The 15,727-nt window shown below is 39.6% G+C and overlaps 1 protein-coding gene across 7 annotated transcripts; it reads right to left on the bottom strand.

Annotated features, from left to right (window-relative positions):
* Positions 1-279: 279 nt before the first annotated feature.
* On the bottom strand, positions 280-15,409 carry HAUS3 (HAUS augmin like complex subunit 3). Of its 7 annotated transcripts, none has more exons than XR_008717302.1 (7): positions 15,263-15,409; positions 14,138-14,487; positions 12,729-13,776; positions 10,921-11,360; positions 9,041-9,269; positions 5,918-6,040; positions 459-597 (listed from the first exon to the last, which is right to left on the bottom strand). XR_008717302.1 is itself a non-coding variant. In XM_055589271.1 (7 exons), the coding sequence occupies exons 3-6, from the start codon at positions 13,629-13,631 to the stop codon at positions 5,931-5,933; spliced, it is 1,575 nt and encodes a 524-aa protein (XP_055445246.1). In that variant the 5' UTR covers positions 13,632-13,776; positions 14,138-14,487; positions 15,263-15,409; the 3' UTR covers positions 459-597; positions 5,918-5,930. The 7 variants fall into 7 exon arrangements, 6 of the variants coding, with proteins under 6 accessions (XP_055445241.1, XP_055445247.1, XP_055445244.1 ...); XM_055589271.1 differs by having other exon boundaries at positions 5,918-5,933; XM_055589266.1 differs by lacking the exon at positions 5,918-6,040 and having other exon boundaries at positions 280-597; positions 15,263-15,408.
* Positions 15,410-15,727: the final 318 nt, after the last annotated feature.

The raw sequence follows: 15,727 nt of genomic DNA, 5'->3' as shown, positions 1-15,727 counted from the left end.
GGTGGGATGGGAGGGAGATGGGGGGCAGTTTCAAAAGGGAGGGGATATATGTAAACCTATGGCTGATTCATGTTAAGGTCTGACAGAAAACAACAAAATTCTGTAAAGCAATTATTAAAAAATAAAAATTTTTTAAAAAAAGGTTACCAGGAATAAGTGCCACAAAGCAAATTCTCAAGGTATAAAAAGCACTGGTACTCTGAACAAACATATAAGAAATAAACCAAATTGATATAATACTCAAAATTCATTAAATGAAATGGTTCATCGACCTCAGACTTAAAATTTTCATAATGTTTATTATCTGAATTCTTCTCCTAAATATGTAAAGCACATGCAGTGAAGATTTCATTTTTGGCAATTTCAGTCTTCAAGACCAATGGTCTTAATCTTTGATTGGTTTTCTAAGCTCTCCACAACATTTTTCAGATAATCTTCATCTTTTAAAAAATATACATATAATTCTCTTTCCACTTGATGCAGCTTATTAGATGCCAAAAGTTTTCTTTTTGTCTTCACATCGGCAAAAATATCAGTAAGAAGATGATTTAGTTTATTTAGCTGAGATTCAACTTGATGAAACTGCTCCGTTAACTCCTAAAACAAAAATAATAATGCTTTTTAATTCAAAATCTCTATAATCTTCATAATACCAATCATAAATCTTAAATGTAATTTACATAGAAGAATCTAAATGATATAATGATTATTCCCACAACCTCAACAATAAAAGAACCTTAATTAAAAATCCATAGCAGGATTAACAAAAAGTCTATGTAAGATCCATTGAAACAACTTCTGCAGGCAAGTTTAAGTGATTCAAAGCAAACTCCTACTCCCTGAAGAGTATTTGATATGCAAACTGTTCTGCATATTTATACATTCAACAAGTATTCTGAATGCCTACCTCATACCATGTTTTAAAGTCTACAACTATAAAAATGAACACCAAAAAAACACCATTTCCTTCATGGAACTTAACACTCTGCCAAAGTAATCAAACCTTGTTTTAGCCTAACCTGTTTACTCCAGACATCAGAGGTACTGATAAAATCTTGAGATGAAGCAATTACCAATATAAAGTAATTGTCTTAATCTGGATTTTTCTTTTTTCACACTGTTACAGAAGATGGAATTACATGTAACACTCAAGTATCCTGATTTATCATGTAATTCTTCTCAAAAACCTAAACATTCTGGACCCCCCACATTTAAAAACTGAAATTCCTCACTTCTTAACATTAAAAGCAGCTTAGGTTTTCTAACCATCAGCCAGTAGCATCAAAGAGGTTCTCAGACAATCTGTAGCTATAACTACACCTCAACCTTCGACCACTTCTCAGAATGATCCACAGTATGGTAATCACCTGATGCTTGCTGTGAATAGATTCCTATACCTCACTCCACACTAAATCACTCTGCAACAAAGCCAGAAGCCACATTTCAACAGGCTCCCTGGTGATTTTAATGTACAAGTTCAAGAACTTGTCATACACATGTCATAAATGCCAGCTCCAAAGAGCAGTACTTCTTAAACTACAGTAAAAAAAAAAAAAAATCAAGTGGTATCTACAGTAAGTGGCCTCTGAGGAAAAACCCTGTAAACTGGAAAACAGTGAGAAATATCTCACCTTTAACTCCAATACTAAAGATCTTAATAGTTACTAAAATACTACTACAAATACTGAAAAATATTCAACTTCATTAATAAAAATGCAAGTTAAAATTCATATGGATGACATTTTATATCTCACTGGGCTAGGAAAAAACGTAAAATAATGATACCCAATGACATTATAGTAAAATCACCATACTTTAGTGATTTTAGAATGGATTCTTTCACACTTTAATATAACTGAAATCAATATGCACTGTATAATTAAGAGCATCATGTAACTGTTATTGACCAGACAGTCATAAGAAGCACTTTATCATATATATAACACCCCACACTGCTTCCCTAATGTCTCAGATGGTAAAGTGTCTGTCCGCAATGCAGGAGACCCGGGTTCGATCCCTGGGTTGGGAAGATTCCCAGGAGAAGGAAATGGCAGCCCACTCCAATATTCTTGCCTGGAAAATCCCATGGACCGCGGAGCCCGGTAGGTTACTGTTCATGGGGTCGCAAAGAGTCGGACACGACTGAGCGACTTCACTTCACTTCACTGCAAGACTTGCAGGGTCTTAGTTCCCCAACCAGGGATCAAAGCCATGCCCCTGCACTGGAAGCGTGGAGTCCTAACCACTGCCACGCCGGGGGATTCCAGCACCGTTTTTGAAAATTCTTACTGTGGTTAAGAACACACAGCACGAGGTGTCCCCTCCTAACGAACCCAAGGGCGCAGCACTGCACTGTTAGCTGTTAGCACAATGTTGCATAGCAGATGCTAGGACGTGTTCCCTTTGCCCGAAGAGAGACTTGATGCCCACTGGTTAACAACTCTCCGTCACCGGCAACCGCCACTGTACTCGGTGCTTCTAATGAGTCTATTTCAGATAGCCCACAGTAAGTGGAATCATGCACTGTTTCTTGGGACTAGCTTATTTTCACTTATAGCATAATCTCCTCAAGGTTCATTCATGCTGTGGTATTTTGAGGTTTTTTTAAGGCTGAATAATATTTCGCTGTATGTATATACTACTGTATTTTCTCTTTCCATTCCTCCATAGATGGACGTTTAGGTTTTTTCTACAGCTTAGCTATTACAAGTAGGGCTGCGATGAACATGTGAGTGGAGACATTTCTTTAATATCCTATTTTTATTTCCTCGGGATGAATACCCAGAAGGAGGATTATAGGATCATACAGTAGTTCTATTTTAGTTTTTTTAAGGAAATTCCATACCGTTTTCCACAGCAGCTTCACCGTTTTGCACTCCCACCGATAATGTACCAGGGCTCCAATGTCCCCACACCCTCACCGACACTACTCTTTCGGTTTTTTGATAACAGTCATAGCAGTTGTAAGGTGATATCTCAACTGTGGTTTTGCCTTGCATTTCTCTGATAATTAGTGATGCTGAGCAACTACTCATAATAAACCTGTTGGCCATTTATATATCTTCTTTAGATAAATGTCTATTCAAGTCCTTAGCCCATTTTAAAATTAGGTCATTTAGTGTTTTGCCTCTTTATACTGTTCATGGGGTTCTTGAGGCAAGAATACTGGAGTGGTTTGCCATTCTTATTTCCAGTGGACCACATTTTATAAGTGAAAGTAAAGAGGAACTAAAGAGCCTGTTGAGGAGGGTGAAAGAAGAGAGTGAAAAAGCTGGCTTAAAACTCAACATTCAAAAAACTAAGATCATGGCATAAGCCCCCATCAGTCCAGTTCAGTCGCTCAGTCATGTCCGACTCTGCGACCCCATGAATCGCAGCACACCAGGCCTCCCTGTCCATCACCAACTCCCGGAGTTCACACAAACTCACGTCCATCGAGTCGGTGATGCCATCCAGCCATCTCATCCTCTGTCATCCCCTTTTCCTCCTGCCCCCAATCCCTCCCAGCATCAGAGTCTTCTCCAATGAGTCAACTCTTCGCATGAGGTGGCCAAAGTACTGGAGTTTCAGTTTTAGCATCATTCCTTCCAAGGAACACCCAGGCTGATCTCCTTTAGAATGGACTGGTTGGATCTCCTTGCAGTCCAAGGGACTCTCAAGAGTCTTCTCCAACACCACAGTTCAAAAGCATCAATTCTTCAGCGCTCAGCTTTCTTTACAGTCCAACTCTCACATCCATACATGACCACTGGAAAAACCACAGCCTTTGCCATTACTTTGTTGGCAAAGTAATGTCTCTGCTTTTGAATATGCTATCTAGGTTGGTCATAACTTTCCTTCCAAGGAGTAAGCGTCTTTTAATTTCATGGCTGCAGTCACCATCTGCAGTGATTTGGGAGCCCAAAAAAATAAAGTCTGACACTGTTTCCCCATCTATTTCCCATGAAGTGATGGGACCAGATGCCATGATCTTCGTTTTCTGAATGTTGAGCTTTAAGCCAACTTTTTCCCTCTCCTCTTTCACTTTCATCAAGAGGCTTTTTAGTTCCTCTTCACTCTCTGCCATAAGGGTGGTGTCATCTGCATATGTGAGGTTATTGATATTTCTCCCGGCAATCTTGATTCCAGCTTGTGCTTCTTCTAGTCCAGCGTTTCTCATGATATACTCTGCATATAAATTAAATAAGCAGGGTGACAATATAGAGCCTTGATGTACTCACTTCATGGCAAACAGAAGAGGAAAAAATGGAAACTGACAGATTTTCTTGGGCTCCAAAATCACTGCAGATGGTAACCGCAGCCAAGAAATGAAAGACCCTTGCTCCTTAGAAGGAAAGCTATGACAAACCTAGAGAGCGTATTAAAAAGCCGAGACATCACTTGGCTGATCAAAGTCCATATAGTCAAAGATATGTTCCAGTAGTCATGTACAGATGTGAGAGCTGGACCATAAAGAAAGCTGAGTGCCAAAGAATTGATGCTTTCGAATTGTGGTGCTGGAGAAGATTCTTGAGAGTCCTTGGACAGCAAGGAGATCAAACCAGTCAACCCTGAAGAAAATCAACTGTGAATATTCACTGGAAGGATTGATGCTGAAACTATAGCTCCTACACTCTGGCCACTTGATGTGAAGAGCCGACTCACTGGAAAAGACCCTGATACTGGAAAGACTGAGGGCAGGAGAAGTGGGAGACAGAGAATGAGATGGCTGGATAGCATCACTGACTCAATGGACATGAATTTGAGCAAATTCCGGGAGACAGCTGAGGGCAGAGGAGTCTGGTGTGCCGTAGTCCATGGGGTTGCAGAGTCACAAACGACTTACCAACTGAACAATAAGTTTTTTGCTATCACCAACATTGTCTATGTACAGTGTGGAAAAACACAAAAAATACTTTGAGTCAAGAAATAACAGAAATGGACACTGAATGTGAAGTTTCAGAAATACCTTAATCGTTTTAATTGGCTTTTTCCTTTTATGTATATTCCTAAAGGATATGATAAAAACCTATGTCTATCACACCTAAAAGATATCTTCAATAGGTATGAAATAAAAATTCTAAATAAGAAAGTGCTGTGTCAGTTTAAATGAAAAAGCTTTTTCTTTCTTAGAAACTCGTGAAATTATGGTGTATCATATGATAAATGGTGTCTAGTAGACATTCAAATAGCTGGTGACATTTTAAGTAGGTAAACTCCTTTGAAAAGCAATATGGCAGTATCAAAAGCTAAAAAATAATGTGTATAACCCAAGAAACCTCATAATTCTATACTATCTCTAAGAGTTCATCCAAATGGTGGACTGGTTACAGAAATTATGACACAGTAATTAAATCAATAGAGTATTATAAACATTAAAAATTAAAATTATTGTAGCATGGAAATGTTTATTTCATAATGCTAAATAAAAAAGAAAATATAAAAGATATGTAAGTAAAGGAAAAAAGCATCTACTTTGCAAATACTAACCAAAAGAAAAATAGCATAGGAATATTAATATTGGACAAGAGAAAATTAAGACAAAAAGCACAATACAGGGTCATTATATAATGCTAAACAGTTAAATCACTGCAATTTAAATCTACCAGGATAATAATTCACTGCAATTTTAAACTTGGATGTAACTTATAAAATAGACTCAAATATAAATAAAAACTGAGAGAACTACAATGAGAAATTTTCAAATCCACCATCATAGGATTTTTACATAATTATTTAAAAGATCAAGAAGATAGAATCAGTAATAGGAGACTTTAAAAAACTAATCACAAGTATCACTTCATATCCATGAGGATGACTATTACATACTTTTTTAAAAGGGAAAATAACAACTGTAGGTGAGGACATGTAGAAACTAGAACCCTGGTACAGCTGCTGGGTTGTCAGACAGATTCTCAAAAAGTAAACACAGGCTTACCATGATTCAGCATTCACTTGTAGGCATATACGCAAAAGGAATGAAAACAGGGACTCAAATTCGTGTACAACGTTCACAGCAGCATTATATACAACAGATAAAAGGTGTAAACAACTCAAGTGTCTATGAACAGATGAACAGTTAAACAGATAAAATGCGATGATAAAACACAGATGAACAGATAAAATGTGGTATATACGCACAACAGAATTCTCAGCACCAAAAAGGAATGAAATTCTCATACCTGATGCAATATGGATGATACTTAAGGATATTATGCTGAGATAAGCCAAAGACAAAAGGACAAATATTATTATATGATTCTACTTTTATAAGATAACTATAGTAGGCAAATTTATAGAGACAGAAAATGGAATAGAGATTACCAGGGATGGGGAAAAGAAGGAATGGAGAATTAATATTTAACAGGCACAAAGTTTAGCCCATGTGGGATGAGAAAAGTTCTGGAAGTAAATGGTGACATGGCTGCATGACACTGCAAATGTTCTTAACATCATCATAATTGCACACATTAAAATGGTTAAAATTGTAAATTTTACATTTTCTATATTTTATAATAAAAAATTATTTTAAAAACTATTCATAAGCTGTCTTATTTCAAGAAAAGATAAGGTAGTTATTCAGATCAATTCTTCCATAGGAAAAAATGTAAAAAGTGAAATGAAGTATTTAAACAGTCAAACAAAGCAAAATCTTCTAGGACTTCCCTGGTGGTCCAGTGATTAAAAATCCACCTTACAATGCAGGGGACACAGATTCGATGCCTGGTCAGGGAACTAAGATCCCACATGCCACGGGGCAACTAGAGAGTCCATGCCACAACTAAAGAGCCTCTGTTCACCGCAACGAGGAAAAGCCCACGCACCACAACAGAAGACCCAGCGCAGCAACAACAACAAAAAACAAAACCCCAAAGCTTCCTAAAACCAACAAAGAGAGAACAAGACTTTAAAAGACTACAAATCCATAAAGCAATGCAGACTGGTAAGAGACCCCAGAAGCTGCTTTACTCAATCGCTAATCTTGAAAAAACAGAATCCATTGATTCCTGACACTGACAAGAGGAGTGGTGAAGTCCAAGGTCCATAGAAGGTAGGAAGTCAAACAGGAGACTGTCTTTGTAATAAACTAAGGACACCAACAATCTTAAGATCAGGATGGCCAGAGCAGGAAGAGCCCTTGGTTAGAATCACAGTCCAGACAGGAATCATCTGTTGTTGTTCAGTCACTCAGTCGTGTCAAATTCCTTGCAACCCAAGGGACTGTACCATGCCAGCTTCCCTGTCCTTCACCATTTCTCCCAGAGATTACTCAAACTCATGTCCATTGAGTCGGTGATGCCATCTAACCATCTTGTCCTCCAAAACAGACTTTGAACCCAGCTTATGGTTCAGAACGGGGAGTGCTCTTAATATCTAAGCAAACATACACGAAGGCAAAAGACATTTAAGGAGAGTCTTTTATGTATTTTAATGTATGAGGGTCCTTTCACCAGAAAGATACTGATTTTAAATTTGGATACCTCAATAAGTGGTAATGGGACAATCTGGTTATTCATGGGGAAAAAATAACAATAAAATTAGAACTCTATTTCTCATGTCATAAACTCATGGTGGATTAAAGAACTGAACTAGAACAGCATAAACTTTTAAGATAAAGTAAAAGGGACTGTCATTACTATGTTAAGGGCAAACTTTCACAAGATATAAAAAAGGGCAAACTATAAGAGTGATAAATTACATCAAAATTGAAATCTTAAAAAAAAAGTCAAAAACTAACAGGTAACAATAAAAAAGAAAAAAACAAGCCGCAAATAGGGAGCAAATACATGCAGCACACATCACTGACAAATGGCTGGCGTCTGAAATCCGTGAAGGAACTCCCACCCGAAGGGGGCTCAACCGCCACGATCATCAGAGAAATGCAAATCGTAACCTCAACGGGACGCTATTTTATATCTATGCAGAGTGAGAAAACTATAAATGCAAACAGCACTATGTGATGAAAAAAACATGGTAAAAGAGCATCTCTTAAACACTGCTGGTACAATATGGTACAACCACTTCTAAAATCAGTTTGATGTATTATGTAAAACAGAACCTGTTATTCAGCAATTCCACTCCTATGTGAGGTGACAGAGAGAGAGAGAGAGACATGCATCTGTAATACATGCAGCAAGGCTATCCACATCAGTATAATCTACAACAGCAAGAACTGGAAATAATCTAAATGTCTGTCAACAGAACAGGTAATTAAATTGTGGAATTTCACATAAGGGAATACTAACTATACAAAAGAGAAAACTATAAATGAGCTACTATAAATGAGCTAAGTTTTACAAATACCCACATGGATAAAACCCAAAATCATATTAAGAAACAAGCAAGTTACTGAAGAATATATATAATACAATCTATATCAAGTTCAGAAACATACAAAACTAAATAACACACAGTCTGTATTATAAATAAAAGAAAGCAAATGACAAATCTTAGCATAGTTCCTCCCTGAAAAAAGAGAGGGGAATGCTATTAGAAAGTGAAAGTGAAGTCTCTCGGTCATGTCTGACTCTTTGCGACCCCATGGATTGTAGCCTATCAGGCTCCTCCGTCCATGGGATTTTCCAGGCAAGAGTGCTGGAGTGGACTGCCATTTCCTTCTCCAGGGGATCTTCCCGACGACTCAGGAATTGAACCCGGGTCCCCCACATTGCAGGCAGACACTTTACTGTTTGAGCCACCAGGGAAGCCTATTAGAAGAAGCTGCTATTACTAAGGGTACACAGAATTTTAAAGATATAAGAGCAATCCTCTGTGTGTTAAAATAAGTGAAAAAAAAAAATACAGGGATGGTGTTTGTTTTTTTTTAAATTCTTACCATAAACATTACATATCCTTTCATATCGGAAATATTTAATAAATTTTAAAAACTTTGATCAAAACTACTTGAAAAATACATTAATATGTGAATAAAAATGAGATATAAAAATGTTACTATCAGGGAAATGGGGTAATATTTTCTTCATGTTAACATTTTCTTTAGTATCTTTTACAATGAACATTTTTTTTTAAAGCATTTTTAATTACCAGGGTAAGCACCTACCTGATCACTAAGCAAAAGCTGATTTCCTCCTTGATACAAAGCTTCACAAAGCATGTTCACATCACTGTTTAGTTTGGACAGAAAGAAAGAATGTTCTTGAGCAGATACTGCCAACTGCTCTTGTACCAAAGAAACATCCTGTTTTAATTTCTCAGCTACTTCTTCCAGGTTTCCATGGGTTATAAACAATTCTTTTTTCTTATTCTCTCCTTCTAAAAGTTGATAAAGCCTAAAATGTGGAAATAAAAATTAGAAAAAATTCTTAAGTCAGTACAATTTTCAAAATTATAACCCACTATATTGGGGCATCTTTGGGAAAGCTAACAATTTGTAAATATTAATCAAACAATTAAAAACTTTCCAACTACAATACTATCTCATTACAGAAATACATATTCTAATTATTGTATCTGAATTCCCAGTTTTCCCATCTTCCAAGTTTTAGACATAAAATTCTTTTTGACTTTAACTGCCATTAACCTACTTCAATTAAAATACATTTCAGAGATACCGCCCTAGAGAACACTTCTTTCACAGAACACAACTATGATGTAGCAGAAACGGCGAAGAACTTGAACCAGAAGACTGAGGTCTGTGTGCTGGCTGTCATGTAAGACCTAAGTCAAGTCAACCTTTGAGATTTAACTTTTACGTCTAACATCTACCTAATTTTAAAGGACTGTGGTCGACTTAAAAGAGAAAAATTGAAAATACAAGCTACATAAAAATAGTAAACTTGCTACTCCAGTCATGTCTACATTCGCTTGACAAATTAAATTCCTAATGAGCCAAGAGGCCATTGTAATACTTCAAACATTAATGGCAGAAAAGTCCTACAGTACAAAAGGAAAAATGTGAGGCAGCACCTTCTACACATATATGACAAAAAGTATCTGCTCTTAGAGTCTTCCTGAAACTGGTTCAAAGTGAAAAGTAGTGAAAGTGTTAGTTGCTGAGTTGTGTCCAACTCTTCGTGACTCCATGGACTCAGCCTGCCAAGTTCCTTTGGGAGTAAGAAGCCATTTCCGTCTCCAAGGGATCTTCTGGACCCAGGGATTGAACCCAGGACTCCTGCACGGCAGGCAGATTCTTCACCATCTGAGCCCCAAGGAAGCCCCAAACCAGTTCAAGCCCAAGGCTAATTCTCTTCTTGTGGGATGTGACCACACAATTCCAGGGGGCACCATTCACCCAGAATCATGATTTCATTGCCACCTTCTAAAACTGCAATGACATAGCCCTATCCATGCCCTTCATTTCATTAATAAGAATAAAAAGTATTAGATGATTTTCTTTTAGTCTAGAGAAAAAGCAGCAGTAGAATCCAGATTTTTGAGTCCTTTTACTACTTTAGCTGTTCAACTTCAGTATCCCCATACCATCTAGAAGAGACCAGAAGCAAAAATGAAGTCTTCTCTCCTCCCTACTGCCGCCTTCTCCAAATGCAATCAATTCTCTGCTCAGCAATACTTGCTATACACCAAGATGCATTCAAACTTCCTGCTGGAGTTAGCCTCCTGCCCCAAATCTAAAAATATCTAATAGCAGCATCCAAACATGAATAAAAGCCTTGTATTGTATATTTTCAATTCTCCAAACCATCCACCTCACCTCTAAACCAGCTACTTCTAGATCTAACGTAAATGAAAAAGGTTAGCCTTCAATTTAAAAAAAATTTTAAGAAATTAAATTAACTGAGGAACTGGGAAAAAAAAATTAAAAGAAACACAGACCCATATAACAGAAAGGTGGAAGAATACAAATGCCAAAAATGAAGTACAAAGAACTTTTTAAACTTTCACAAATTTTAGTTCAAACTCTAGTGCTTAACAAAAAGAAACAGAAAAATAATTACTCACTAAAGAAACAAAGAAACTTACCTATGAGTAGAATAATCCTTGGTATCAATGGTATTCCTTGGATTTATCTGCTGAGATACTGATGGATCTGTTAGCATTTCTAATCGCTGGTGGAACATCAAATTACTTTGATTAAGTAGGTGAACCAAGTTTTCCAGCTGACGATATATGTCCCAATGCTTTCTCAATTCAATTTCATATGATAGATGAAGAAGTTCAAATGATGCCTTTTGCTTTATCAACTGATTTAAAACCAACTCTTGTCTTTCTGTGTAATAGTCTTGTTTAGCAATCTGTCGATCAAAATCTCCCTTTACAACTGGCATATTCAATAACTGGGCATTCTCTTTTACCATAGCAGGCAAAATTTTGTCTTTTATATGAGTGATTTGTTCTTCAAGTTTCAGAATTTCACTGTTCAAGCTAGAAATTTTAGCATCTAAATTATCTTTGCCAAGAGCCTACACAAAGAAAACAATTACATTTCAAACTGTAAATACAAAGTAGGAATAGTTTTTAAATTATTTTCACTTTCCATTTTAGGTTATCAGATAACATACTCACTAATAGAAACTTGTTTTGTATTAACAAAAGCCAAAAACCCAGTTTAAAATGGCACAGTGAAGATGAAACCAAGGGTAAAGCCATTATGAATTGCTAAATTTTAATGCTATTACTACTGTGTAAAATACTATACACATAAATGGCTACCAAAACAGATTTTTTTGGTGAAGTTCGTCTTAAAAAAAAAATCACCTATTTCCACACTACTTACCAAACGCTAACGTATGCTATTTATGCTTTTCTTAAAATACTCTCGGTAGCTCTTCTCCCACCCTGCTTGTTGACTTTAGAACTTCTACAGAATGACAGTACTTCACACAACATTCTGAAGTTTGGGACAATTATAGGTATTTAGCTTCAGAAAAGCTCTTCTTTTTACTCAACTATCTACTGATTACATGACCAGGAAAGCAAGCTACCCAAGAGTGCAAGTAGGTATGTTTAATACATCTGTACATTCTTTAAAAACAATCAAGAGTTTCAATCCACTGAATTGGATTTCATTAGCACCATCCTCTGGTCAGAGCAAATAAGGCAGACTACCTATAACAGCAATAAGGCTCTTTACTCATTCATCATAAAAAAGACGTCAGCCTTATCTGTGTATGAACCAACAAAGAATACAAAAGTACTTTTGAAAATGAGCTAGATAATGTGGTTGGGTTATAATTATTATTTCTCCCCTCCACTAAGATTTATTTGTATGAAACAATAACACATACCACAACACTGAACAGAAAATAAAATGTAATTACTTACTACATCCCCCTTTCCAAAGTACTTTACTATCAGCATGTGTTAGTCACTCAGTCGCGTCCAGCTATTTGCAACCCCATAGACTATAGCCGTGGAGAAGGCAATGGCAACCCACTCCAGTACTCTTGCCTGGAAAATCCCATGGATGGAGGAGCCTGGTAGGCTGCAGTCCATGTGGTTGAGAAGAGTCAGACACGACTGAGTGACTTCACTTTCACTTTCATGCATTGGAGAAGGAAATGGCAACCCACTCCAGTGTTCTTGCCTGGAGAATCCCAGGGACAGAGGAGCCTGGTGGGCTGCCGTCTATGGGGCTGCACAAAGTTGGACACGACTGAAGCAACTTAGCAGCAGCAGCAGCAGACTATAGCCCACCAGCTCCTCCTATGGAATTCTCCAGGCAAGAATACTGTAGTGGGTTGCCATTCCCTTCTCCAGGGGATCTCCCAATATTATTTCGTAATTAACAACAACTTAAATATGAATCCAGTCTCATTTCTCACACTTACCTTGCTAGTGAGGCTATGAAGATTCTCCTCTGCCCACTTTATACTTGACTTTAGGCTCAAATTATTTGCTTTCAAGTGAATTAACTGATGTTGAGCACAAATGTATGCCAGCTGCATCCTACCCATTTCTAGCCGTCTCTCCTCAAGAACTTCTTGATTATCACAAATAGATGGTGCCTGCATATCTAAAAGTTGAAAATTTTCTTCATTTGAACTTTCAACTACTTCATGTATACCCTGAAAGAACTGTTTTTTGGTATATAAGGTTAATGCTGCCGTACTTTGCTCTTCTTGGCTTAGATAGTTTTGCAATGAAAACTGAGATAAAAACACCAGTGGATTTGTTCCTTGATCCAAATTAGACCGTCTGAAGAACATCATTAACTTTGCAACTCCATCAGTAAGAGTGTGAAGTTCATTACTGATCTTGTTATTTGTAGCATTTAGAATTCCTTGACTGTGTTTCAGCTTTTTATTGGTTTCTTCTTCTTTAGCATTTAACCTCAGAGATTTGTGACTAGTTACTGAAGCCATCAGCTGGCATTTATTACGTCGCTGAATTTTTAGGTTCTTTAATTTCTGCAGAGTTTGAACCTCATCCTCTAATTTCTCTAGCTCTTTGTCATTCAAGGTAGGTGTCTTCAAATCAGAAGTTTTACAGGTTTTAAGAACTTCATCTAATGCTGCTCCTTCTAGGATGGGCTTGCCTGATTTTTGAAGAACGCTAAAAGCTTCCAATTCCTCTTCAGACAATATGTTCTGTTCATTCACATTCCCACAAAACCACTTCAAAAATGGTTCATTTTCAACAAACAACCAGTCAAAATCTTCCCCATTAAGAATATCAGCTTTGGGATAATCAATTTTTTTTAATGTTTCTACAAATTCTTTTCCACAGCTCATGATTTAACTACCCAAAATTTTGTAACTGATAAGGTTATAATGGTGTTGATATTTAGAAAATAAGTCCAACTACATACAAAACTAATTTTATGTTAAGTCCATAGAGAAGGGGGAAAAATATTTTTAGAATCTATAATAATTTATCCTAGAGGGGAAAAAAAAAAACAAGTATTAGACCACAAATAAGGCAACTCTATCTTTTAAAGTACTGATAAATATCACAAGATATTTGGGAACTATCTAATCCAGAGATAGCTGTAGCTGAAAAGTCTGACAAAGAGAAATAATTAGAGAATTACTCAGAACACTGAAACAGTAATGAAAGGCTACTTAACAAGAAAATCTTCTTTTTTCCAAAGATCAGCAAGTCAGTTTTTAATTCAAAATAGATGGATCTAAACAGATCCACGCCGTCACGTGACTAAGCAGCCTCTTTTCCCTGTCCTTTGCGAGAAGACAGAAGTAAATATGGTCAGATATTGATAAAGAGTCAACTGAGTATTTACCTGAATGACTGCCGCATTCACGCAAAAACCAAAGTCAGACACGACCAACCTAGTGCAGAGAAAACGAGGCTTGAGAACCACCGCCGACTTGAACCAAAGGACTGAGCAGTCCTTAAATACAGGTATTTCAGGCGTTTGTTGTTTTCAGCAAAGGGACCACTGAATAATCCACGCTGCGAACTCCAGCGACGGGAACAAGAGGTTCAGAGGAGGGACCCTGAAATCTGCGGCACTCTGCGATTCTGTGTCATTCAGCGATGAACGATCGGTGTGCGCGTCAATAAAATATTCGTCCACAGAGACGGCCCAGTCGGCGCGACAAACTGCACAAACCTTAAGCGGGTCAATTCCTAAAAGAAATCAGTGAACAGTCCCTGGAAGGGCTGATGTTGAAGCTGAAACTCCAATATTTTGCCCACCTGATGCGAAGAACTGACTCACTTGAAAAGACCCTGATGCTGGCAAAACTTGAAGGCAGGAGGAGAAGGGGAGACAGAGCATGAGACGGCTGGATGGCATCACCGACTCGACAGACATGAGTCTGAGTCAATCCCGGGAGCTGGTGCTGCACAGGGAATCCTGGCGTGCTGCAACCCACGGGGTCGCAGAGAGTCCGACACGACTGCATGACTAAACTGACTGATTAAGCGGGTGCCGGCCGGCCGGCGGGGCTGGAGTGCGCCCCCCGCATCCCAGCAGAGCCTCCAGGGCCCGGCGGCCTGGGGCCCCGAGAGCCGCGCCCCCCGCCACACCCCACCCTCACTGCAGACCCCGTTTCCGGCCGCGCCCCTCGCCTCGATAACCCCACTAGAGCCCGGCTCCCCGCCGGCACGCGAGTCCCCAGTCTTCCGCCGCGCCCCTCGCCCGCCCTGGAGCCCTCAGTCTCCCGCCGCTGAGCCGCTCGTCCCTCCGGCCGCCCCCCGACCGCACTGGAGTTCCCAGCCTCTCCAGTATCTCCCACCCGCCCCCTCCTCCTGAGGACCGCGACTGCGCCGAGCGGGAAACTACTCGCGCGCCCGAAACACGCCCCCAGGGGCGCCCGGAAAGAAGACGCAGCCGCTGACCCGCGCCGCTCCCACCGTCCCACCGCCCGCCTGAGAGAACTGCGAGTCCGTTGCCGCTCACCTCAGGAAGCTCGGCTCGCGCCCCTCAGAAGCCCGCCGCCGCCCAACCTCGCAAGGCCTCACGGGACGGCCACTCCCGCGCAAAGGACCAAAACCCGGCTGGTAGGCGACCGCCTGCGCAGGCGCAATAGCGGAAGAGGCGGGGCCCGGTCGTGACGTCTACCAGCAAGGAGAGAGCTGATTGGCTCCCTGCCTCAGCGGGGGTCTCCTAGAGGAACGCCTTGCACGCAGGCCTCCGTCCGCCTCCTCTGAGGAGCCGGTGTTCCGTCTCGGCCTCTTAGGGTCGCGAGCGCGCAGCAGAGCCAGCTCCGCCCTGTCGCCCGCCCGACTGGTGGCCGGGGCGTCCGATCCTCCGCGGGCCCGGGCGCCGCGCTGCCGTCCAGAGTGAGCGTGGACGAAGTCGCCGAGCAGACTTCTCGCCTCTCAGTCTCATGACGAACGCTGTTTTCCAGAAGCACTTCGTTCC

The sequence above is a fragment of the Bubalus kerabau genome, chromosome 7, assembly GCF_029407905.1.
Source record: "Bubalus kerabau isolate K-KA32 ecotype Philippines breed swamp buffalo chromosome 7, PCC_UOA_SB_1v2, whole genome shotgun sequence".
NCBI lineage: Eukaryota > Metazoa > Chordata > Mammalia > Artiodactyla > Bovidae > Bubalus > Bubalus kerabau.
The sequence above is the reverse complement of the archived record's forward strand: the minus strand, read 5'-3'. Positions and strand labels throughout refer to the sequence as shown.

Excerpts from the sequence above, each read along its gene's own strand:
- HAUS3 (XM_055589266.1), bottom strand. The coding sequence starts at position 13,631 with ATGAGCTGTGGAAAAGAATTTGTAGAAACATTAAAAAAAATTGATTAT. Across the intron at positions 9,270-10,920 it reads AAGGATTATTCTACTCATAG|GCTTTATCAACTTTTAGAAG; the intron begins GTAAGTTTCTTT and ends TCCACATTTTAG. Across the intron at positions 598-9,040 it reads AGCTTTTGCTTAGTGATCAG|GAGTTAACGGAGCAGTTTCA; the intron begins GTAGGTGCTTAC and ends TTTTTGTTTTAG.